The 25,810-nt window shown below is 39.9% G+C and overlaps 1 protein-coding gene across 1 annotated transcript in view; it reads right to left on the bottom strand.

Moving 5' to 3' along the window:
* The window catches only part of LOC108291705, a 107,157-nt gene that overhangs the window by 7,262 nt on the left and 74,085 nt on the right, over window positions 1-25,810 (bottom strand). The window contains exon 2 of the mRNA XM_017512157.2: window positions 6,740-8,377. Within this exon, the coding sequence (XP_017367646.1) occupies window positions 6,740-8,377 (1,638 nt within the window). The remainder of the gene's footprint in view (window positions 1-6,739; window positions 8,378-25,810) is intronic.

Here is a 25,810-nt window from a genome sequence, read left to right as displayed (position 1 = left end):
GAACTTCCTAGAATATTGTTGACTGATTTCGATCAAGATCCTGATAGTGATATGGACAATGAAGTCCAGGCTGAGGTGGTCTCAGATGGATATGAGAAACTTGTTGGGAACTGAAACAAAGGTGACTCTTGCTATGTTTTAGCACAGAGACTGGTGGCATTTTGCCCCTGCCATAGAGATCTGTGGAAATTTGAACTTGAGATAGATTATTTAAGGCATCTGGTGGAAGAAATGTCTAAGTAGCAAAGCATTCAAGAAGTGACTTGAGTGCTTTCAAAAATATTGTTTTAGGTATTCACAAAGTTATAGTTTGGAATAGGAACTTATGTTTAAAAGGGATGCAGAGCATAAAAGTTCAGAAAATTTGCAGCGTGACAAATGTGACAGAAAAGGAAAACCCCTTTTCTGAGAAGAAAATCAAGATGGCTGCAGAAATTTGCATAAGTAGCAAGGAGCCTAATGTTAATTGAGGAAAATGTCTCCAGGGCATATCAGAGGTCTTCATGGCAGCCTCTCCCATCAAAGGCTCAGAGGCCTAGGAGGGAAAAATAGTTTCATGGGCCAGGTCCAGGACCCCCCTGCTGTGTGCAGTCTGGGAACTTGGCACCCTGCATTCTAGCTGTGGCCCAAAGGGGCCAAGGTATAGCTCAGGCTGTGGCAGCTTCCCAAGTCATGGCAGCTTTGCAAGTCTTGGCAGCTTCCACATGGTGTTGGGCCTGCAGGTGTGCAGAAGTCAAGAATTGAGGTTTGGGAACTTCTGACTAGATTTCAGAGGATGTATGGAAATGGCTGGGTATCCAGGAAGAAGTTTGCTGTAAGGGTGGAGCCCTCATGGAGAACCTCTGATAAGGCAGGGCAGAAGGAAAATGTGGGGTCAGAGCCCGCCCCTCCACTCCCCATTGGGACACTGCCTAGCAGAGCTTTGGAAAGAGAGCCACCATCTTCCAGACCCCAAAATGGTAGACCCATTGACAGCTTGCACCATGCTCCTGGAAAAGTTGCAGACACTTAACACCAGCCTGTGAAGGAAGCAGAAGGGGACTGTAGTATGCAAACCCACTGGGGTGGAGCTGCCCAAGGCCATGGAAGCTCAATTCTTGCATCAGTGTTGACATATTGTGAGACATGGAGTAAAAGAAGATCATTTTGGATCTTTAGGATTTGACTGCCCCACTGGATTTTGGACTTGCATGGGTCCTGTAGCCCCTTCATTTTGACAAAGTTCTCCCATTTGGAGCAGGTGTATTTAACCAATGCCTGTGCTCCCATTGTATCTAGGAAGTAACTAACTTGCTTTTGATTTTACAGGCTCATAGGTGGAAGTTACTTGCCTTATCTCAGATGAGACTTTGGACTTGGACTTTTAGGTTAATGCTGGAATGAGTTAAGATTTTGGGGGACTGTTGAGAAGGCATGATTGTGTTTTGAAATGTGAGGACAATAGATTTGGGAGGGGTAAAGGGTGAAATAATATGGTTTGACTGTGTCCCCATCCAAATCTCATCTTGTAGTTCCCATAATACCTATATGTTGTTGGAAGGTAATTGAATCATGGTGGCAGTTTCCCCATGCTGCTGTTCTCATGATAGTGAGTGAGTTCTCAGGAGATCTGATGGTTTTATAAGATGCCTTTTCCAGAAAGTGAAACCCTAGTGGTCCAGATGAAGATCATGGTTGGGACTAGCTGGCCAAAGATGAAGCCTCAGAACAAAAACATGGTGGCGTGAATGAATCCACACACATTCTTCTACAACTTTTATAATAGACCAATCCTTTCTCATCAGAATACTGTCTGATTGTGCCACGAAGTGAAAATGAAAACAAAGGATTCCTCAAGTCCCATTTTGGTTGCAAAGATCTTTCAAAGCCAGGTCTATTCCAAGCCTCAATGCCACCCAGAGATGAGATTCTTCCATTTGTTCTGCAACTGGTAGCTGCATAGTGACCAGGAGTAGAAGGTCACCTGGTATATATTCTGGAACTGCTGTCTAGTGTGTGCCAGGAATGTGGTCAAGTTCTGGGCCGAGGACAGCAAGGTCACCCTGACCATCTTTGTGGCTTGCCTCTACTAATTCTGGGACCCACAATGCCAGGAGGAGCTTCACAGACTGTGTCAGAAAAGAGACAGTTTGTATGCCACAATGAAGATCATGAATTATGGTGAATTTCAACAGTGTTGGGACAAGTTCGTGTACAACCAAAAATTGTACAAGCTTTGGAATAAACTGTCTAAACATTATACATTACTGCACATCACATTGGGGGAGGTTCTCAGACACCTGATGGATCCAGGCACATTCACTTACAATTTTACCAATGACCCATCGGTTCCTGGACAGCAAAAAACCTACCTGTGTTATGAGGTGAAGCGCCAGGACAATGGCACCTGGGTCTGGCTGGACCAGCACAGGGACATCATACTCAATGGGGTTTCAAATAATCCCGGTTTCCCTGAAGACCGCCATGCAGAGCTATGCTTCCTGGACCTGATTTGCTTTTGGAAGCTGGACCTGTCCCAGTGCTACAGGGTCACCTGCTTCATCTCCTGGAGCCCCTGCTTCAGCTGTGCCCAGGATGTGGCTAAATTCTATCAAGAGACCCCACACATGAGCCTGCGCATCTTCACTGCCTACATCTATGATTATCAACAGGGATATAAAAAGGGTCTGTGCAGGGTGGACAGAGCTGAGGCCCCAATTTCCATGATGAAATACAATGAGTTTAGGCACTGCTGGGACACCTTCGTGGATCACCAGGGATGCCCCTTCCAGCCCTGGGATGGACTAGATGAGCACAGCCAAGCCCTGAGTGGGAGGCTGCAGGCCATTCTCCAGAATCAGAGAAACTGAAGGATGAACTTCTTCCAAGAAATGCAAGCAGGCTGTTCACCACCATCACTAGCTGATCACAGATGCCAGCAAAGCAATGCGCTCCTGACCAAGTAGATTCTTTTAAAAATTAGAGTGAATTAGCTTTAATCAAAAATTTATGTGATACAGTAGTAAGATTGTGCTCAATACACTCAGAAAAGTTTCAAATACACTATTCCAGTGATGAAATGAATTGGTTTTATATGTAGAGGAATACAATGAAATACTAAATATTTTCATATATTTTTCCCTCTGTGATTATATCATGAATTGCAAGTGTTTACATAAATACTAGCAAATGTGAAAAAAGAAAAAAGAGGCCTTTTCCCCTTTTGCTCAGCACGTCTTCCTGCCATCATGTGAAGAATGTGTTTGCTTCCCTTTCACCACGATTTTACATTTCTTGAGGCTTCCACAGCCAGGCAGAACTGTGAGGCAATTAAATGTTTTCTGGGGGGATCAAATGAGATAACAAATTTAAAAGCATATAGTGAGTGCTCAATATAGCTGCATCTTTTTCCTTCCTTAAAAAGAAAGTAGAGGAGACTTTCTATTTCCAGTCGTCAAATGAAGAAAATCAACAGTTAAACTGATTAAAATCAAAAGTCACATATCTGGTAAAGTACCAGAGCCAGGACTTTGAAACTAAGCTTTCCGACTTCAAGTTCAATATTTTTTCTCCCATATGTCATGCTTCAAGTTTCTCATCTGTCATATGGAAATGATAATAATAATGATAACTATAATTAGTTTTGCAAATCAATTCATATATGGGAAAGCATTCTGGATAGTATAAAGTCCTGTACAAATCTAATGAATTCTTATTATTATTCCACTTCCTCAACTTGTATTCCACCAAATTCTCACTAAATAGTTAGCTAAGGATAGGATTGAGGTACAGTCCCTTCCTGCAACATCTGCTTTTAACAACTAGTGCAAATAGCTAACATTTATTGCACAATGACTCTTGGCCACACGCTGTTATAGGTACTTATGCGTATTTACTCATTTCATATTCACAACCCTATAGGGTAGTTATTGATATTATCTTCATTTTAAAGATAGTCCTTGACTCACAGAGTAGTTGTGATGATGAAATACATTCACATATGTAAAATGCTCACAGCAATGCCTAGGCACACCATAAGTACAGTGTAAATGTTGGCTCTAATTACTGGTATTACACTCCTCATTTTCCGGGTGCAGGGAGTGAGGCATGGAGAAATATTAAGACATCACTGACCCTTGGTAAGACCTCATCTCTGCCCTCTGACATCATCCCCTTAAAACTGTGCCCTCTGTTTGGCTAAGATAGCAGCCCCATAATTGACCACAGCCAAATCTGGACCAAATAAATCACAAGTTCAAGAGCTATTTAGTTCTGGGGGGTTGGATGACTGGATCTCAAAAATGAAGCACCCCAGAGGAAGCCTGCCAAAGCCCAGTTTCCCTGTAAAACAGAAGGACCTGAGTCTGCTTGGCTTACTAGGTTTTTCACTTCCATTTGTATATAATAATCCAATACAATCATGTGGACTTTGCTGCTTAACAATGCATTGTTTTCATATCGATTATCCCAATTCAGCCACAACAGACCTGCGAGGTGCCTGAGCTGAAGATGAGAATTTCCAGCTGGCTAAGAGGGCACCAAAACCCAGAAAGAGAATAAGATTTGTGTCAGAGCCCACGTTGGAACGTTCAGATCCTACTTGCCTCCCAGTTTCCGTGTGTCCAAGGAAATCCCTTCCCTTCAGGACTGTGTCCCTATCATCTGTAAAATGAAGTGACTGGACAAACAGGGCACCTGACCCACATCGATGTCCCTTGACATTCAGGACCTGACTGGTATTTAATATCTCAAGGAAAGCTATGCAGAATCTCCTTGAAACCACCAGAGGGCACAGGAAGCCTGCAGAGGAGAGCCAGTAGGAAATGCATTAGGCTGAACCAAGGTGATCAGTTTCCCACTGAACATAGATAATTACAGGTTTATGTGAAAGGAAAGAACTAGAGAAAGTCAAGGCATGAAGAACCTTAGAAACTGATCCTTCAAATGGAAAAACTGAGGCCTAGAGAAAGGAAATAGCTAGCTGGAGGTCACAAAGCAAATCAGGCTAAAGAAAAGACTAGAATCCAGCGTTTCCTGATTTTCAGACACAGTTTCTTCAATTGCATCAATCTGCTGCTGCAACAGTACTGTTTTGAACTGTTTCTCTGTTGTTCACATTTATTTATAATTTACCATGTTTCAATAATAATGACAACTGGTGCCACATTGTAGTCCCACAACATGTTATGAATGGTACTAGGCTGGGTAGCTTACATGCAATGGATCTTTAGATCCTCACAAGGGCCCTCTTAAGTAGGTAGTATTTAGCCCCATTTCACAGATGAAAGGGCAAGTCACATCCAATCCTTTGTAATTCCAAAACCTGTGCTTTAAAAAAATCTACAATTTATCTCTGTGTCTAGTCCATAGTAAGGTGATGTGCTCATCTGTGACCCTCTTCCTGGCCACTGGTAACCTTGGACATGTAGTGCCCAGCTACAAGTATCAGCTAATGGAGTCATTACATGTGTTTGTTTGATTATTGGTCTTAAAAACCTCTGCAATAACATTTACTCCCAACCATATTATGCCAATTTTTATGTCCTTAAAGCTTACCATAAATGATATAGAAAGAGAATGCTCATAAACATATTAATATCCTTTCAGAAAAAGCAGGCTTATTACTACTGTCCTAATGAAGCCCAAGTTCTCTTAGAGTGAGATGTGAGAGATGGCAGGGACGTGTCAAGAACTACCATGGTAATCCATCCACCCACACACTGCTACCACCAAGAAGAACTTTATGCTTAAAAAATACTTGGCCCTAAAATAATCTGGAGAAACAATAGTATTATAGCATATTCCCTCATAAAGACACCCATAATTCTCAAAGCCAGAGAATCCCTTCTAGTATTCAACATTCCTCCTACTACAGTTCTACCCTATTTCTTTTTGTCCTTGAGTAAGGGTGTGGTAAATGGCTGCCCATCATCATTAAAATTAAACCCCATGAAAGCTAGACTTAGACAGTCTAGATAGAATACTAGGCTTAGACTAAAAAGTAAATACCCAAATTCGAACCCAAATACTGTCATAATCTGTATAATTTTGAATAAGTCACTCAACGTCTTTGAGCTTGTTTCCTTGCTGCTAAAATGAGGATAATCACTCCTACCTCACAAGGTTACTGTAAGCATTAAATAAAAACAATGTACATGACAGAAAGCTACACTAAATGAATGCTGGGAGAAGAATGTTAGTGGGCTGTCCTAGGACTACATTTTTCAGGTCAAATAACACAGAATGTTGTTACTGACACAAATACAGATATCCTGACACCCACCCCAGAGGCTTTCCTTGACTCCAGTCTCTGCATCTAGCTGATGCTGGAGGGTGAGGGCAGGGGGCCAAAGCCAGAAAAATGCCTCACCACCTAAGGAAAACAGGAGGTCATGGCTGTCTTTGACATCATTAAAGAATCATAGTGACTCTCCTTCTACTCCCAGAGCTTCAGGTTTCTGTCCATGGCTGAACTGAGGTGTGAATATAGGAACTCAGCTCCAAGAAGAGGCAAAAGTCACCCAGGGTTTTAGGATCATTCAAATCTCTTGCAACTGACTACTGGGAACATTTCTTTTGAGACATTTCTGGCTGGAGGTGGGTTGGGTGGGGCAGGGCATGGGAATTTAGCTGGCTTCTGGTGTCCTGAATTTCTGGGATCAAGTGAAATTCAGCCTCCTAACATGCTGGCGTGAGCCACCGTTTCCAGCCTCAAACTTGGTTTAAAAAAAAAAAAAAGGAAAAGGAAAAACAGCCTTACCTGAGCACCACAGACTCCAGTGTAGGGCTCGCCGGCTTTGCCCTCTGCCTCTGCTTCCCCCATTTCCAACTGAGGCTCCTGGAGCTGCCTGGCCAGGTTGGACACCTCAGGCTCCCTACTAGCCTCTTGCCCCTTCATCTCGTTGAGCTTCTCCTCTAGCTTTTCCATGACAACCTCAGTGGTAAATCTCCTTGCATTGACACCCAGCTCAGGGGACTCCCTATCATTGTCATCTTCCTTGAGGAAGCTGACCACGGTGTCAGTGTCCTCCTCAAGCTCCTCAGAGGAGGAGTGCTCCCTGGTAAAGGTGCTGCAGTAGATTTGGCCACGACTGCCATGCCCATGGCTGTTCTGCTGCACTGGGTTGTCCTGGAACTCTAAGATGGCCAAGGTTGGGGAAGAGGTGGCAGCAATACAGGGACCCGCTAGGTCCTGGTCCAGCGTTTCTTTGCCCTCAATGCTCATCTCAAAAGTGCATAAGCTCTGTGAGAGCTTCAGGTGGCGGGGGTGTTGCCAAAGCCTTTCCAAGGTACTATTCCACAGTGAGGCCTCAGTGGCCTGGCAGGACAGGTTGAGTGGTAAGGAGGACAGGGAGGCAGTGCCCTCCCGGATGAAGCTATTGCTGCAACTGCTGAAGCAGGCCTCATGGTTGTGGCAGGACAACTGCGGCTCTTCACGGGTGAATGCCTGCCACTTGCGGGCCACCTCAACCACACTATTAAAGAATTTGATGATGACACCCAATGGTGCAGCCTTTTCTCGGCACTGGTGTTCAGGGTTCCCTTCAATGCTACCTTGCAAGTCTGCTTCCAAGGTGGAGTCCTCGATGGCAGCCTCAAATTTCAGGATTTCAGCATCATTGGCCCATGTATTGAGACCTTCACAGTCCCTGGGGAATAGGCTTTTCAGGTAGGTTCTGCCTTGCCTTTCACCCTGAAGCTGTTCAGGGACCTTCTCCTGCCAGGAATTGTCCTGCACATGGATGCTAAACTCATCAAAGGCCAGTACTTTCTGGTTCACCCTCTTGGAGGCTTGCCCAAGCCCCTGCACATCTGTGAGGAAAGGCTCCAAGCCCTTGATGGGGCCGGCATAGGAATGGCGGAAGGGCTTCAGGGCCTCCTCAGTCTTTCTGATCTGATAGATACCTGGGGCATCCTGCGCCTCCTGGATCTTGCTTGTCCTAGGGGGAGTGTATTTGAAGGCCCCAATAGAAGACTTCAGCCTCCTGAATGTCTTCATTCGATCCATGAACCTGAATTTAGGTTTCACTTCTGACAGCCTGGAGGTGTCTCCCAGTAAAAACATGGACTGGGGTCGCTTTTTCTGGCTGGAGGCCCCTTTTCTGCGGCTCACAAAATTCCAGATCTTGTTGACTTTGGTTTTCTTCTTGTTCCAACCACTCTCTTCACTGTTACTCAAGTCACTCTGGTCATACTGCTTAGATTTCTCCAACTCCTCCAGCCCTACCTCCCCAGTCAGGCCTTCTACCTCAGGGTGGTCCGGGATGACTTGAGCCAGGTAATCATTGGGTATCATCTCTGACAGAGAGGTAGTACGGCAGCTGCTGAGAGTCTCTGTGGTTGCAGCAGAGAGTGGGCTCAAAAAAGCACAGAGAGAGGGCTGGCCCTTTATTTCCAGCTGAAGGGGAGAAATAAGGACAGAGAGAAGGGAAGGGAAGGGGAGGGAAGGGAAAGAGAGAAGAAGAAAAAGAGAAGAAAGCTAAATTAGGCAAGGCCACAAACGGGGTCACTTACAGGTTTGTAATGATCAAATATATAAAACACACTTCAGCAATGGGCCACCAAATCTTTAGGGCCTTTATAGTACAAAAACTAATTTGCATTTTACTAGTTTAGAATCTGGATTGGAGGAAAGCAAAGCTTAACCTGTGTACCAAGGAAAGATTTGATTCTTATTTAAGTGCAAATACACTTAAGAGGGACACAACTTAAGGCTATTGTCAGACCCTAACAACTGAGCAGACACATTTTTTAAAAAGCAAATAATAATAATAATAATAGCTGAAGATATCTCAGAAATCTGTCACTTTAATCCTCTCATTTTACAAGCAGCCACTGGAGATCCAGAGAAGACACCTGTCTTGCCTAAGCCACAGAGCCAATGGAGCAGCAGGTAGGAATCATCCAGTCCAGGCTTTCCGTTCTCATTTGCTCCTCCATTCACTCAGGGAGCCTGCCTGAGAGAGCTCACCTATCAGATCACCTGCTCAGCACTGGCCCCTCAGCCAGGCACTGAACACCGCTGAGATGAGTAAGGCGCATGTGGCTAGTCACCTGAGCTCGTAGACTACTGGGAAAGCCAGGTGGATATAAACAAACAATTACAATAGAGCCTGGTAAGTTCGCTAATAGAGATATAAACAAGGCCCACAGAAGCTTAGAGCAAGTTGGGAGGGGATGTTGAACTGGGAGAGATGTGAGGGTTAGAGACAGGAAGACAGAGAAAGGACTGGGGCTCCCAGGAATGCTTCCCAGAATAGCCTAGACTAAAAATGGGAGCTCACTCATAGTAGAGGCTCTCTCTATCCAGTGTTCTTTGCCCCTCTGCCTTGAACAGCCTAAGAGCAGGGTTTGCCAAGAGAAGCAAAGAGAGGAGAGCAGGCACATTGAGCCTGGTGCCCTAAAGACAACATCTGCTTTCTTGGTAGCTTTGCCAAGAGCCAGTTGGCTAACTCAGAATCTACTAGCTCCTTCTTTTCTACTCTTCAAGGTTAACTTCACCTAACTTGGATCATGCCTTTACTCTGTGTCCTTTCTGCACTTACATAATAGCATTCACAGAATCTGTTAGACTTGGAAAATGTTCAAGTTAGAGGAGGCCAGAAAGATTATGTAGCTTGGAAAAATGGAATCAAAAGAGAGCAGAGACTTGGGTAAGGTCACACAGCAAGCCAGTGGAAGGTCAAGAACAGAAGCCTAGTCTTCCTGGCTTCCAGGCCAGGCAGAGACCTTACCTCTGTGCCACACTGCCACCCTTATCCAAGAGTTTTGTTTCCCCTAGTCTATTCCACTCAGGATAATAATAACATCCTAACATTGATAAGTGCCAGATACTGCACTAAGTTCTTTATTCATTTAGTTCTCACAACAACCTTATGAGGTGAACATTATTGTTGTTTCCATTTTAGAGATGGTTCAACTGAGGCAATGAAAGTTTAACTGATTTACCTAGGTTCTCCACACCCACTAACTAATAGTGTTGGGATTTGAATCCAGGCAGTGTGGCTCCAGAGGCCATGCCTCTAACCACTATGCAATACTCCCTTTTTAGAACAGGGCCTTTGCATACAGAGGCTGATTCATATACAAGTCTATCTTTCTGCCTGCCTTCTGACTTCTTTTGGTAGTACCAGGGCACAATGAGCTTCCTAAAAGGCATCTGTATGTGTTCTTGATGCCAGGGCCTAGCATGGGGCGGTGGAGGGGAAGGAGGATTTTGTGGAAGATGATCATTGTGCCTGATAACCTTCTTACAGAAAGCTTTCCTACACTAAGCAAGTGAACTGAGAAATCTTCCTTTTCCCAGTTCTCCACTTGGCTATAACCCTTCTCTCAAATAAGAATGTGACCTTAAGAGAGCCATCCTTAGCCTTTAAGTAAAACTACAATCAAAGAGAGCTTTGAGATCCCCTAGTCCACTCCACTCATTATTTCACAGGATGAAATTTTAGCACATAAATTTCAAGGGAAAAGCACATTATACAAAAAAATGAAAAAAAAAATTCATTTACAACAGCATTAAACACTACTTAGAAAGAAACTGAACCAAAAAGATGAAAGAACTGTACACTCAACAGTATAAAATATTGATGAAATAAATTGAAGAAGACAAAGATAAATGGAAAGATATCCATTTATTTGGATGAAAAGATATCCCACGTTCATGTACTAGAAGAACTAACATTGTTAAAATATCCATGCTGTTTAAAGCAATCTACAGATTCATTGAAATCCCTATCAAAATTTCAATGACATTTTCCACTTAAATAAAAGGAACAATCCTAAAATTCATATGAAACCAATGTAGATGATGGGTGATGGATGCAGCAAACCACCATGGCACGTGTATACCTATATAACAAAACTGCACATTCTGCACATGCAACCCAGTACTTAAATTATAACAAATAAATTTAAAAAAGAAAGCAGAGGAGAGAGAACAGGTAGGAAATGGCTGCCTGGGAGGCAGTGAGGAAGAATAACTTCCTGGAAAGGAGACTGGGGTCTCAAAGGAGACCAATGCCTGACTCATCACAGATCTGGATATGGTGGAAATTTCCCCCAACCTGGGTGGTCTTTCATCTTCCTAGGTCTTGACCAGGGGTTGACATTAACAAAGTCCTATCCATGGCCTGGACCTTGCCTATTTTGTCAATAAAGTTTTATTGGAACACAGAAAAAAATGAAATAAACCACAAAAGACCCCAAATCGCCCAAACAATATTGAGTGAAAAGAACAAAGCTGGAAACCTTACACTACCTGATCTCAAAATCTGCTACAAATCTATACTGATCAAGACAGCATGGTACTGACACAAAAACAGACATATAAACCAATGGAACAGAATAGTGAGCCCAGAAATAAGTCCACACTTTTATGTGCAAGTGATTTTTCAAGAAATGTGGTGGTAACACACAATGGAGACAGTTTCTTCAATAAATGGTGCTAGGACAACTGGATATCCACAAGTCAAAAAATGAAATTGGATCCTTATCTCACCCCATATACAAGACTTAACTCAAAATTGATTAAAGACTTAAACATAATACTTGTAGCTATAGAACTACTAGAAAAAAAATAGAGGAAAAGATTCATGACTTCCATCTTGGCAAACATTTTTTGAATATGAACCCAGAAGCACAGGCAACCAAAAGTGAGAAGAGGCACATTGGACTATATCAAACTAAAAAATCTTCTGTACAGCAAAGGAAACGATCAAGAGAGTGAAGAGAATTCAACAGAATAGGAGAAAATATTTGGGAAATACATTTCTTATAAGAGTTTAATGTCCAAAATATACATGGAAGGAATTCAAATGACTTAAAAGTAAGAAAACAAATAATCCAATTTTTAAAATGGGCAAAACACCTAAAAAGACATTTCTAAAGGAAGACATACAATATGGCCAACAGATAAAATGAAAGAAATGCTTAACATTACTAATCATAAGACAAATGCAAATTAAAACCACAATGAGATACCACCTCACATCTGGTAAGGTGGCTGTTATCAACAAGATTAAAGATAACAAATGTTGGTGAGGATTGGAGAAAAGGGAACTATTGCACACTGTTAATGAGAATGTAAATTATTACAGCCATTATGGAAAATAGTATAGATGCTCCTCAAACAATTTCAAATAATCTAGCAATTCTGCTCCTGGGTAGATATCCAAAGGAAATGAAATCAGTATGTCAAGATGACCTCTTCACTTCCATGTTTATTGCAGCATTATTCACAATAGCCAAAATATAGAATCAACCTGTGTCCATCAACAGATAAATGGAAAAAGAAATTGTGGCATATACACACAATGGAATACTATCCAGCTTTAGTAATACAATCCTGCCATTTGCAATAGCATGAATGAACCCAGAAGACATTATGTTAAGTGAAATAAGCCTTCAGAAAAGACAAACATTACATAATTATACTCTCCTCAACCTCCTGGATTCAAGTGATTCTCCTGCCTCAGCCACCCAAGTAGCTGAGACTACAGGCATGTGCCACCGTGTCCAGCTAATTTTTGTATTTGTAGTAGAGATGGGGTTTCACGCTGTTAGCCAGGCTGGTCTCTAACTCCTGACCTCAGGCAATCCACCCACCTCGGCCTCCCAAAGTGATGTGATTACAGCTACTGCTTCCACAGGCAGTGAGAGACAGAGGTAGGACAAGAACACTGGGTATTTGGTGCCAAGTCCAATGCCCACTGTCTTGCACCTGACTCCTTCATTAGCAGCTTTAGGTGGAATAATAAAAGATATGTGTTTCATTGCTAATTTCTACCTAGGTACTACTGCACAATACAATAATTGTTTTGGTCAGCAGATATTCATTCTCAGGCTCACTGGAATCTGAACACAGTTCTTCAAGATATCAAGCAGTCTTGCAATCAGCATTCTGTGGCATATAGTTTTTAAATGAGATAATGCCCAACACAATAAAAGTAATAATGACTAATATTTCTTAGCACTTACTCCAAACCAAACATTGGGCTGAGCACTTTCTTTATATGTATAATCTCATTAATCCTCATTATGCAGCTAGAAAGTATTATGATCCCCATTTTAAATGTGGCAAAGAAGGCTCAGAGTAGAGGTGGCTTGCCCAAGGTCACACATAGACCTAAGATTTGCACAAGGTCTGTTTAATATCAGAGCCTGTGTTCTTTAAGTACTGCCCCTCTAAGGATAACACAGTGCCTGGCACATCATATTACTCATTCATCAATTCCTATGATTGTTTTTGTTTTTTAAAATTTTTTATCAACATTTACCACTTATTGAATGCTTTCTTTATAGCAGGCATTGTGCTAATTACTTTCTTGAGTGTTAACCAGTTAACCTTCACCATCACACACTGAGATTTGTACTATTATTATCTTCATTTTGCAACTGAGGAAGCTGAGGTGCAGAGAGACTAAGAAAGTTGCCAAAAGTCACACAGCTAGCAGATAGATGCTTGGTACTAACAAGGTGCTTTGTATTCTGGGTGTGGGGGATGGATGAGTGTCTCAGGAACTTTTACACTGAGATTAAGGCCTGGAAGAGCTCCAGAAAGCCACCTAGCTGTCCATGTGCCTTCCAGCTCTACCTTACCAACTGCAGACAGAGTGTATAAGGGAAAGAGAATGGACTTTGGAGTCAATGAGACCTGAAGGAATAATGTTTACCTTCTCTTGAATGGTTCCAGTAATGGCCAGAACAAAGTCACAGGCCCTGAGAACACACAGAAACTGACCTCAGCCTGAAGGATGGTTAAAAACATAAACCAAATAGGAGTTCCACTGAAGATGTGGCAAAAGGTCTCCACCAGGCCCTTCATCAGAGAGAAAGCAAGACTGAAAAGTTGTAGGTGCAGGTGGCTGGTTTGTCCTTCTTAATTGTTTTGCCTGTCTTGAAGTCTTGCCAAACACTGAACTTTCTCCTAGCTACCCTAGGCACAAGTAGTTGTATATTTAGTCATTTCTTATTTGAACTCCAGTAGTGTTTTGGAAAACAATAATAGAATGGCAGAGTTAGAGCTCATATGGTCTAATCCCTTATTTAATAGATGGGAAAATTGAGGACCCAAGAGATAAGTGGCTTAACCACATTCATCTAGAGAACTGAAAGTGCAGAAGTCATCAGGAAAGGGCTAATTTGAATTAAATGTGTTTTGTTTAAGAAGCCAAGAAAATGTGTAATGCAGATTTAGATAGGTTTCCATGTAAACAAGGGTTAAATGTTCTAAAATCATTAGCACTAAATTTGGTCTATGTTAGCTACCTGGACCACTCATCTCTATGGAAAGCCTCATTCCACTAAATTTGTAAGAAATAAGAAATAGCTTTATATAGGTTTTATACATATAAAAACATTTAACCTCAAATACTTGTATTATTATACATCCAGTTACCTTTTAAAACTGGTATGTTAAGTTAATTGCCCCCAAATTCAGGACTGAATCTGGTTTAGCCCTTGTGTCTTGACAAGTATCTGCTTTAAGTCTCTTTGGCAATAAACTAACTGATAAATCCTCTGATTTCTTTCATTAGTTTAAAAATTAATCACTGCTTCTAGATGTCTTGTGTGTACCATCAACAACTGAAACCAATATCTCAGGGTGGGATGTGAATAATCATATGTATTATGTGACTATCAAGAAACAAATAGGTGATTTTTTTCAGGGGAAAATATTAAGTAAAACTGCTTGGCTTAGTTATTAAAATTGTAACTGAAATCCACTTCAGTGAAATCTAAACCTCAGCACCCAGAATTTAAGTGCTCCATAAGGCCCTGACAGAATTTGGGTACTGAGACTAAAGCAGCCATACTTTTTTCATGTCACCTTTTTAGTCCTTTGCCTGGTTTTCATAGAAACACCTGGTGAGGAGGAGAACATTCAGGGTGTGTCCACTATTAGCAGATGCTGACAGATAGGGCCCCAAGGGGAGAAACAAGAGGTGAAGGGAGAGATAACATAGGGAGAATTGCCAGATATAGTACTCACCTAAAGTAAATAATAATAAAAATAAAAATAAAGAAGTCATTAAAAAAAAAAGAGTTGAAGAGAGATGTGAAACTCTACAAGATGACAAAAAGGAGGGGCTCAGTATATAACAGAACAAAAACGACATTGATAGTAAATTTTAAACAAGGATGAATGCTTTAAACTGCATTGGGAATTATTGAGAGTGGTCACAAAGAAAACTTGGAGAAGTAGTGAGGTGACCTTAGGCGCTGAAGTAGGAGGACCACCTCCAAAGGAAGAGGCTTACTCTCGCCTCTTGGAGTCTCTCTTTTCCCATCTAGAACCTGGTAAGAACTATTGTTGTTTTACCTTATTTCAGAGGGATGGTATGTAGCTAACAGAGAGGATCCTTCAAAGGACATTTTTCCCTTCAGTATAAAGATGTTCTAGAAATCAAAGTGATTATAACTACTACACTTGAATCACTATTTCAGTGGATATTTTCAAACATGTGTCACTGATGTTACTACTAAGGCAATTGATAAGTTACTTCACCCTTCACCACATAGCATCAAGGCAAAGAAGCAGCTTCTACTTATACTGGGTACTTTGCATCTATACCATTTTATTTAATCCTCACAGCAATACCCACTTACCAGAGGAGGAAACTGAGGGTGAGAGATGGTGACTTGCCTCAGGTCTCAGAAAAACAAGCCAATGGTAAAGCTTTGCCTAAAATATACATCTATTAAGCCCCAGATCCAATTCCCTTCTCTTACACTTTCAGGTCCCTGTTTGGGGGTGAAAAGAGACAAGGAAGGAATCTCCAGGAAGAACTCCTACCATATCTAGTCGTTCAGGGGCTATTCAGGCTACCAATTTCTTCTTGAGTAAACTTTGGTAGTTTGTACTTTTTTCAAAGAGAATGCTATTTTTATCAAAGTGGTCAAATCTATTGGCTTAAAGCTGTTCTTGACATTTTATTATTTTTTGATATGTATAGCATCTGTAGGGATGTTACATCTCTCATTTCTGATATTGGTAATTTGTGTCTTCTGTCTTGTTCTTGGTTGTTCTGGCTAGAGGCTAATAAATATTATTGATTTTCCCAAAGAGTCAGCTTTTGGTTTTATTAATTTTCCTCTGCTGTTTTTCTGTTTGTATTTCATTGACCTCCACCCTGGTATTTCCTATTTTTTCTCTTCAGCTTACTTTGGGTTTAGTTTGCTCTTCTTTTTCTGATCTCTTAAGGCGAAATCTAAGGTCATTAACATGACCTTTCTTCTTTTATAATAAAGGGATTTAGTACTATAAATTTCCCTGATAGGACTGCATTAACTGCATCCCACAAAATGTTATATTCTAGCCATTCTTTAATTCACTAAAAATATATTTATTAGACATTTTCTATGTGCCTTTATTAGACAGGCTCTATGCTAGGTGCTGAAGATAGACCAGTGAACAAGATAAAGTCCTTACTCTTATGAATCTGACATCCCAGTGAGGAAGGACAGATGTTAAATGAAGAAATAAGTAACACAATAATTTCAGCTACAGGTAAAGTGCCTCTGCAGGCAATCAATAAACTGCTGGAAGTGAGGAGGCAGTTCTAGAAAGCCATGAAAGAATTTTCTGAGGAGTTGACATCTGAGCTAACATCTACATGGTATGAAGGAGCCGGCTAGGTCAACATCTGGGCCCAGAGAATACTGCCAATGCGATTCTACTGGTATGTGAAGCTCAATGGTGTACGGGTTCAAGGGATTTGGGGCTGATCAAGGAAATATATATGACAATGAGGTGGCAGTAGGAGACAACAAGCTTTGTTTGGGTGTCTATTTGATAAGCTAGATGATAAGGAAAGTTTTCCATGGCACAAAAAATTCCACAGCCACTTAGGCATATATATCTAATAGAAATGGAATGAGGCTCTTGAAGACATATCTGCACTCTGATGTTCACTGCAACATTATTTACAATAGCCAAATGTATAGAAATAATCAAGGTAACCATCAATGGATGAATGAATAAAGAAATCATGGTACATATATAGAATGGAATATAATTCAGCCATAAAAAAAGGAATTTCTGCTTTTTGCAACATGTGTTATGCTGGAGGGCATTATGCTAAGTGAAATAAACCAGAAACAGAAAGACAAATACTGTATCATCTCACTTACATGTGCAATCTAAAAAAGTCAAAGTCATAGAAACATAGAGTTGAATGGTGGTTGACAGGGACTATGGGGTGGTGGACATGGGGAGATGTTGATCAAAGGGTACAAATTTTCAGTTATAGTATGAACAAACTCTGGAGTTCTAATGTATAGCATGAGTGGTGATGGACATGTTAATTTGATTGTGGTAATCATCACATAATGTATATGCATACTAAGTCATCACATTGCACATCTTGAATATTTTCAATATTTATTTGACAATTAAATGTTTTTTTTAAAATGTAAAGTTATCTGAAAGGAATTTAAAAATGAAGTATGTAATTCAGTGGTTCTTACAGTCAGACATGTGCAACCATCACCACGGAATATTCTCATCACCTTAAAAAGATACCTCATACACTGTATCTATCATTCCCTTGCCTACTACCCAAGATCTCTCCCCATCCTTAAGCAACCAGTTTTCTACTTTCTATCCCTATACATTCTCCCTGTTTTGGATATTTCATATAAATGGAATAATGTAATACATGGCCTTTTGTGATTATTTTCATTTCACATAATATTTTCAAGGTTTCTCCATGTTATAGCATGTATCTGCTACTTTATTACTTTCCATGGATGAAGAATATTCATTTGTATGAGTGTAACACATTTTGTTTATTCATCAGTTTAAGAATATTTGGGGTATTTCCATCATTTGGATATTATAAAAGGTGAAAGATCTATACAATCTGAAGAGAAACCAGGCTATTGTAAATAATGCTACTCTAAACATGCATGGGTTTTTGTATGGGCATGTGTTTTCATTTAACTTGGGTATATGCTTTGAAATGTAATTCTTGGGTCATATGGTAACTCCTATGTTTCAGTGTTTGAAAACCTGCCAGACTATTTCCCAAGACAGCTGCATCATTTTACATTCCCACCAGCAACGTACGAATGTTCTGATTTTTCCACATCTATGGCGATACTTGTTAATTCTAGCCATCCTGTTGAGTGTGAAGTGGTGTATTATTGTGGTCTTAATTTGCATTTCACTTATGACAAATGACATCAAGCACGTTTTCATATGCTTTTTGGCCATTTGTATATCTTTCTTGGAGAAATATCTTCAGATCCTTTGCCTATATTTAAAACTGTGCTCTTTGTCTTTTTATTTTGGGTTGCAGAGGTTCTTTGTATATTCTGGACACCACTCCCTTATCAGATATGTGCTTTGCAAATACTTTCTCCAACTCTTTGAATTGTTTTCTTCATTTTCTACGTAGCTCAAAGTTTTTTATTTTAATGACGTCCAATTTATCTAACTTTTGTTCCTTATGTTTTTAGTGCCATATCTCAGAAACCTTCGCCAAATCTAAGGTTTTGAAGGTTTATCCCAATGTTTTCTTCTAAGAGCTTTAGACTTTCAGCTCTTACATTTAGGTATCTAATCCATTTTTAGTTAATTTTTGTAAATGGTGTGAGATAAGGGTCCAACTTCATTCTTTTGCATGTGGCTAAGTTGTCCCAGCACAATTTGTTTGAAAGACCAATCCCCCATTGGATGGTCTTGGCACCTTTGTTGAAATTCAGTTGAACATAGATGCATTCTTTCATTTATGGAGTCTCAATTCTTTTATATTATATATATATATATATATATATATACTTTAAGTTCTGGAGTGCATGTGCAGATCATGCAGGATTGTTACATGGTTATACACATGCCATAGTGGTTTGCTGCATTCATCCTCCCATCATGTACATTGGGTATTTCTCCTAATGTTATCCCTCCTGAATCACCTCACCCCCTACTATACCTTCCCCAACCCCGCCACCCCACAACAGGCCCCGGTGTGTGATGTTCCTCTCCCTGTGTCCATGTGTTCTCATTGTTCAACACCCACTTATGAGTGAGAACACGCAGTGTTTGGTTTTCTGTTCTTGCATCAGTTTGCTGAGAATGATGGTTTCCAGCTTCATCCATGTCCCTGTAAAGGACAGAAACTCATCCTTTTTTATAGCTGCATAGTATGCTGTGGTGTATATGTGCCACATTTTCTTTATCCAGTCTGTCATTGATGGGCATTTGGGTTGGTTCCAAGTCTTTGCTATTGTAAACAGTGCCATGATGAACATATGTGTGCATGTGTCTTTATAGTAGAACAATTTATAATCCTTTGGATATATACCCATTAATGGGATTGCTGGATCAAACAGTATTTCTTTTTCTAGATTCCATTAATCTCTGTATCTTTTTTGTGCCTGTGCCACACTGTCTTGATTATTGTTAGTTTGTAGTAAATTTAGAAATCAGGAATTGTGAGTCCACCTACTTCTTTTTTATTTTATTTTTTCAAGATTGGTTTAGCCATTCTAGGTCTCTTGAAATTCCATATTAATTTAGAATCAGCTTGTCTAGTTCTTTCTACAAAGGGAAAAGCTAGGATTATTATTTACATTTCATTGAATCTGTAGATCCACTTGGGAAGTATTGCCATCTTCACAAGGTTAAGACTTCCTGTCCATTACTATAGGATGCTTTTCTAATTATTTGGATCTTCTTTCTTTCAGCAGTGTTTTGTAGTTTTCAGAGCATATGTTTTGTACTTAAAAATATAATGTTATGTATTTTAATCTTTTTAATGCTATGATAAAGTTTTTAAAATTTTATTGCCATATTATTCACTGCAAGCATATAGAAATAAAATGAAGTTTGCAAATTGATTGTGAGGTTAATTTAAAGTGTCAACTCATCTGGATTGAGAAATGTCTAGATGGCTGGTGAAGGATTGTTTCTGGGTGGGTCTGTAAGGGATCTTCCAGAGAAGGCTAACTTATGAGTCAGTGGACTAAGAGAGGAAAACCCAGCAAGCAGGCACCGTTCAATAAGCTGGGGCCTGGTTGGGAAAAACAGGCATAAAAAAGAGAATTTTATTTTTCTGCTCTCTGTCAACCTTCCAGAGCAATACACTTTTTCTTTTCCATCTTTTTCTTTTTTTCTTTTTTCTTTTTTTTTTGTGTGTGACAGATTCTTGCTCTGTTGCCTAGGAAGGAGTGCAGTGGTATGATCTTGGTTCACTGAAACCTCTGCCTCCTGGGTTCAAGTCATTCTCCTGCCTCAGCCTCCCATGTAGCTGAGATTACAGGTGTGCACCATCATGCTCAGCTAATGTTTTAATATTTTTAGTAGAGATGAGATTTCACTGTATTGGCCAGACTTGTCTTGAACTTCTGACCTCAAGTGATCTGCCCAACTTGGCCTCCCACAGTGCTGGGAATACAGACATGAGCCAGCACACCCGGCCATACACTTTTTCTCTTCCTGCACTTTGACATCAGACTCTAGGTTCTTCAGCTTTTGGACTCTGAGATTTGTACCAGCTGCCTCCCAGGTTCTCTTGGGCTTTGAGCCTTGGACCGGAGGTGGCACTATCAGCTTTCCTGGTTCTGTGGCTTCTGGACTGAGCCATGTTACCAGCTCATTTGCAAACAACCTATTGTAGGACACCACCTCTGTAATAATGTAATACATTTCCCCTAATAAATCCCTTCTCATATGTCTTACTGGTTCCATCTCTTTGAAGAACGCTGACTAATACATTGTATTAGTATACGAAGTCTTTCTGAACTTGTTTATTAGCTTTATTAGTTCTGTAGTGAATTCCTTAAGGTTTTCTATATTAAAAATCATGGCATCAGTGAATAGACATAGGTTTACTTCTTCTTCTACAATGTGATGACTTTCATTTTATTCTCTTGCTGAATTTTTCTGAGTGGAACTTTCAGGACAATGTTCAATAGAAGTGGTGAGAGTGGACATCCTTGCCTTTTTTCTGATATTAAAGGAAAAGCATCATCTTTCTCCATTAAGTATTATGTTAGTTGTGAGTTTTTCATGCCATGTCTATGAAATAGGACTTGAGCAATATGAAATAGGGTTGAAGAAGTTCCACTCCATTCCTAGTTTTTCAAGTGTTTTTTTATCATGAAAATGTTCTGGATTTTGTCAAATGCCTTTTCTGCATCTATTGAGATGATCATGTGAATTTGTTTTGTGTTCTATTGAAACAATGTATTACATTAATTGATTTTCTGATATTAAACTGACCGTGCATTCCTGAGACAAATCTTACTTGGTTATGAGGCATAATTATTTTAATATGATGCTATATATAGTTTTGTATTACTTTGTTGAGGATTACTGCATCTATATTCATAAATATTAGTCTGCAGTTTTATTATCTTATGATGTCCCTGTCTGGTTTTTGTATCAGGGTAATACTGGCCTCATAAAATAAGTTAGGAGGTGTTACCTCCTCTTAATTTTTTTGGAAAGAGTCTGTGAAGGACTGATATTAATACTCCTTTAAAAGTTTGATAGAATTTAGTATTGAAGCCATCTGGATATTGGCTTTTCTTTTTGGATAGTGTTTAGCTTCTTCATTCAATCTCCTCCCTTGTGATAAATGTAATCATATTGACTAGTTGTCCATGAGTCAGTTCCAGTAGTTTGAGTTTCTCTAGGAATTTGTCCATTTTGTCTAAGTTATCTAATTTGTTAGCTTACAATTGTTTATGATATTCCTTTATAATTATTTTATTTCCACAAGGCCAGTAGTAATGTCTCTGTTTTACTTCTGATTCTAGATATTTGAGTCTTTTTATCTTTGTAAATCTACCTAAACGTCTGTTAATTTTGTAGATCTTTTCAACAAGCATACTTTTGGAAGATCATCGTGGATAGAAGGCAAGACTAGATTGCAGTTCCCACCCAGATGAACAGAACAGCGTGTGCAGGCTGGCATCATGAACTTTTGCTCCAGAACAACTGCAGAAATACACTAAGAAATCCAAGAGAACCCACAGATTCTTTGAAGGCCATGGATTGCTCCTGCAGTCCCTGTGAGACACCACAAATACTGTGAGTGTCCAAATTGTGGAAGTGGGAAAGGGAGATCATTGACCCCTGAACACACACCTCCACTGGGGAACCTGAAGATCTAAATTGTGAGAGAAGATTTTGATTTTACCTGAGCTGAGTCAACCTAAGAGAGCTGAGCAAAATACAAAGGTAGAGGAAGCAGCAGGAAAATCCCTGTGGGCTCACTGGGTTTGCTACAAAGCCATTCCTGCCTTACCTCACAGGGTTCCTTGAGGAGGGCTGCCAAAGGTACTAGGAAAAGGCCACAGGGAGAAGCAAATCTCCAGCTAAACTTTTAACAATTTGAACCGACTGAGAAGTCTCCTGGCCAGAACTCAGGGAAAGGTGTGAATCTGGTGTGAAGATTCCATGGGAAGAAGGAAAGTCCTACTCATTTTCTCAGTTTGGAGGTGGGTAGCCTGGGGCAAGTTCTCAGCCCTGCTTACCCACTGCCTAGAAACAAACTTGGTGCTGTTAGGGGAAGGGTACACAGTGTGAGTGAGACCAGCCCTTTGGGTCGTGTGGGAACTAGGTGAGGCCAGTAACTGCCAGTTTCCCCCCACTTCCCTGATGACCTGAATGACAGCAAAAGAAGCCATAATCCTCCTAGAAACATAACTCCACTGACCTGGAAACCTCAACCACATCCCCCATAGCACTCACAATAAGACCTGCCAAGTAGAGTCTGAGCTCAGACACAACTAGCCCTGTCCCCACATAATGGTCCTTCCTTACCCACCCTGCTAACTGAAGACAAAGGGCATATACTCTTGGGAGTTTAGGTCATGTGCACCACCTGTTCCTCCTCATACTACCATAGCTGATGCTGTCTTGAAAGTGCCACCTCTCAGCAGGAGGCCAAAGAGCACAAAATTAGTGCATTATTCAACCAAAGTTAAGGACCCTCACAGAGTCCATTGCACCCCCCTGCCACTTCCACCAAAGCAGGTACCAGTATCCACAGCTGAGAGAAACGCAGATGGTTCACATCACAGGACTCTGTACAGAGAACCCCAGTTCCAGCCTGGAGCTTGCTGGACTTGCCATTTGGCTAGATCCAGAAGAAAGATAAAAATTACCACAGCTTAACTCACAGGAGCTGTAGTGATTCCTAGCCGCATCCCTAGGTAATGAGGGAGAGTACTACATCAAGGAAACACCCCATGGGACAAAAGTAACTGAACAACAGCCTTGATCCCTAGAGCTTTCATCTGACAGAGTCTACTCAAATGAGAAGGAACCAGAAAACCAACTATGGTAATATGACAAAACAAGGTTCTTTAACACCCCCCAAAAAATCACATTAGCTCTCCAGCAATGGATCAAAATCAAGAAGAAATGCCTAAGCTACCTTAAAAATAATTTAGAAGTTTAGTTATTAAAATAATCAGGGAGGCACCAGAGAAAGGCAAAGCCCAATGTAAAGAAATTTTTAAAAATGATACAAGAAATGAAGGGAGAAATATGCAATGAAAAAGCATGAATAATAAACAATCAAAACTTCAGGAAACAATGAATGCAGTTATAGAAATGCAAATGTGCTAGAAAGTCTCAGCAATAGAATCAAACAAGCAGAAGAAAGGACTTCAGAGCTCAAAGACAAGGTTTTTGAATTAACACAATCCAACAAAGACAGAGAAAAAAGAATAAGGAAATATGAACAAAGCCTCCAAGAAGTCTGGGATTATGTTAAATAACCAAACTTAAGGATAATCTGCATTCCTGAGAAAGAAGAGAAATCTAAAAGTCTAAAAAATGTATTTTGGGGAATAATCTACAAAAACTTCCCTGGCCTTGCTAGAGAACTAGACATTCAAGAAGCTCAAAGAACACCTGGGAAATTTATCACAAGAAAATCATCACCTAGGCACAGTGTTATCGGGTTATCTAAAGTTAGGATGAAGAAAAGAATCCTAAGAGCTGTGAGGCAAAAATACCAGGTAACCTATAAAGGAAAACCTTACAGATTATCAGCAGATTTCTCCATACAAACCCTACAAGCTAGAAGAAATAGAGGCCCTATCTTCAGCCTCTTCAAACAAAACAATTATCAAAAATTTTGTACCCATCAAAACTAAGCTTCATTAGTGTAGAAAAGATAAAGCCATTTTTAGACAAACAAATGCTGAGAGAATTCACCACTACCAAGTCAGCACTATAAGAACTGCTAAAAAGAGTTCTAAATCTTGAAATGAATCCTGGAAACACATCAAAAGAGAACATCTTTAAAGCATAAATGTCATAAGACCTACACAACAAAAACACAATTAAAAAAAACACAAGATACACAGGCAACAAATAGCACAATAAATGTAATAGTACCTCACATCTCAGTATTAACATTGAATGTAAATGGCCTAAATGTTCCACTTAAAAGATACAGAATTGCAGAATGGATAAGAATTTACCAACCAACTATATGCTTCCTTAAAGAGACACACCTAATACATAAGGACTAACATAAACTTAAGGTAAAGGGATGGAAAAAGAATTTCTATGCAAATGGGCTCCAAAATTAGCAGGGATAGCTATTCTTATACCAGACAAAAGAAACTTTGAAGCAACAGCAGTTAAAAAAAGACAAGAAGGGACATTATATAATGATCAAGGGATTTGTCCAACAGGAAGATGCCCTAAATGTATATGCTCCTAACACTGAAACTACCAAATTTATAAAACAATTACTAATAGACCTAAGAAATTAGATAGACAGCAACACAATAGTAGTGGGGGACTTCAATACACCAGTGACAACACTAGACAGGTCATCAAGACAGAAAGTTAACAAAGAAACAATAAACTTAAACTATACCCTGAAACAAATTCACTTAACCAATATATACAGAACATTTCATCCAACAACAATGGAATATACATTCTATTCAACAGTGAACGGAAATTTCTCCAAGATAGACCATATGATAGGCCACAAAATGAGTTTCAATACATTCAAGAAAATTGAAATTATATCAAACACTCTCTCTGACCACAATGAAATAAAACTGGAAATTAACCGAAAAAGGAACCTTCAAAACCATGCAATCCAGATGGAAATTAAAAATTCTTCAAACTGAATTACAATAGTGGCACAACCTATTAAAACCTCTGTGATACAGCAAAAATGGTGCTAAGAGGAAAGTTTATAGCCCTAAATGCCTACATCAAAAAGTCTGAAAGAGCACAGGCTGTCTAAGGTTACACCTCAAGGAACTAGAGAAACAAGAATAAACCAAACCCAAACCCAGCAGAAGAAAGGAAATAGCCAAGATCAAGGCAGAACTAAATGAAATTAAAGCAAAAGAAAAATACAAAAGATAAATGAAACAAAAATCTCGTTCTTTGAAAAGATAAATAAAATTGTTAGACCATTAGCAAGATTAACCAAGAAAAGAAGAAAGAAAATCCAAATAAGCTCAATTAGAAATGAAACAGAAGATATTACAACTGACACCACAGAAATACAAAATATCATTTGAGGCTACTAGGAACACCTTTATGCACATAAACTACAAAACCTAGAAGAAATGGATAGATTTCTGGAAGGATAAAACCTTCCTAGCTTAAATCAGGAAGAATTAGATGCTCTAAATAAGCCAATAACAAGCAGTGATATTGAAATGATAATTTAAAAATTACAAAAACAAAAACAAAAACAAACTCCAGGACCAGAGGGATTTGCAGCAAAATTCTACCAGACATACAAAGAACAATTGGTACCAATCCTATTGACACTATTCTACAAGATAGAGAAAGAGGGACCCCTCCCTAAATCATTCTATTAAGCCAGTATCA

Source organism: Cebus imitator, unplaced genomic scaffold (genome assembly GCF_001604975.1).
Source record: "Cebus imitator isolate Cc_AM_T3 unplaced genomic scaffold, Cebus_imitator-1.0 Scaffold463, whole genome shotgun sequence".
NCBI lineage: Eukaryota > Metazoa > Chordata > Mammalia > Primates > Cebidae > Cebus > Cebus imitator.
The sequence above is the reverse complement of the archived record's forward strand: the minus strand, read 5'-3'. Positions and strand labels throughout refer to the sequence as shown.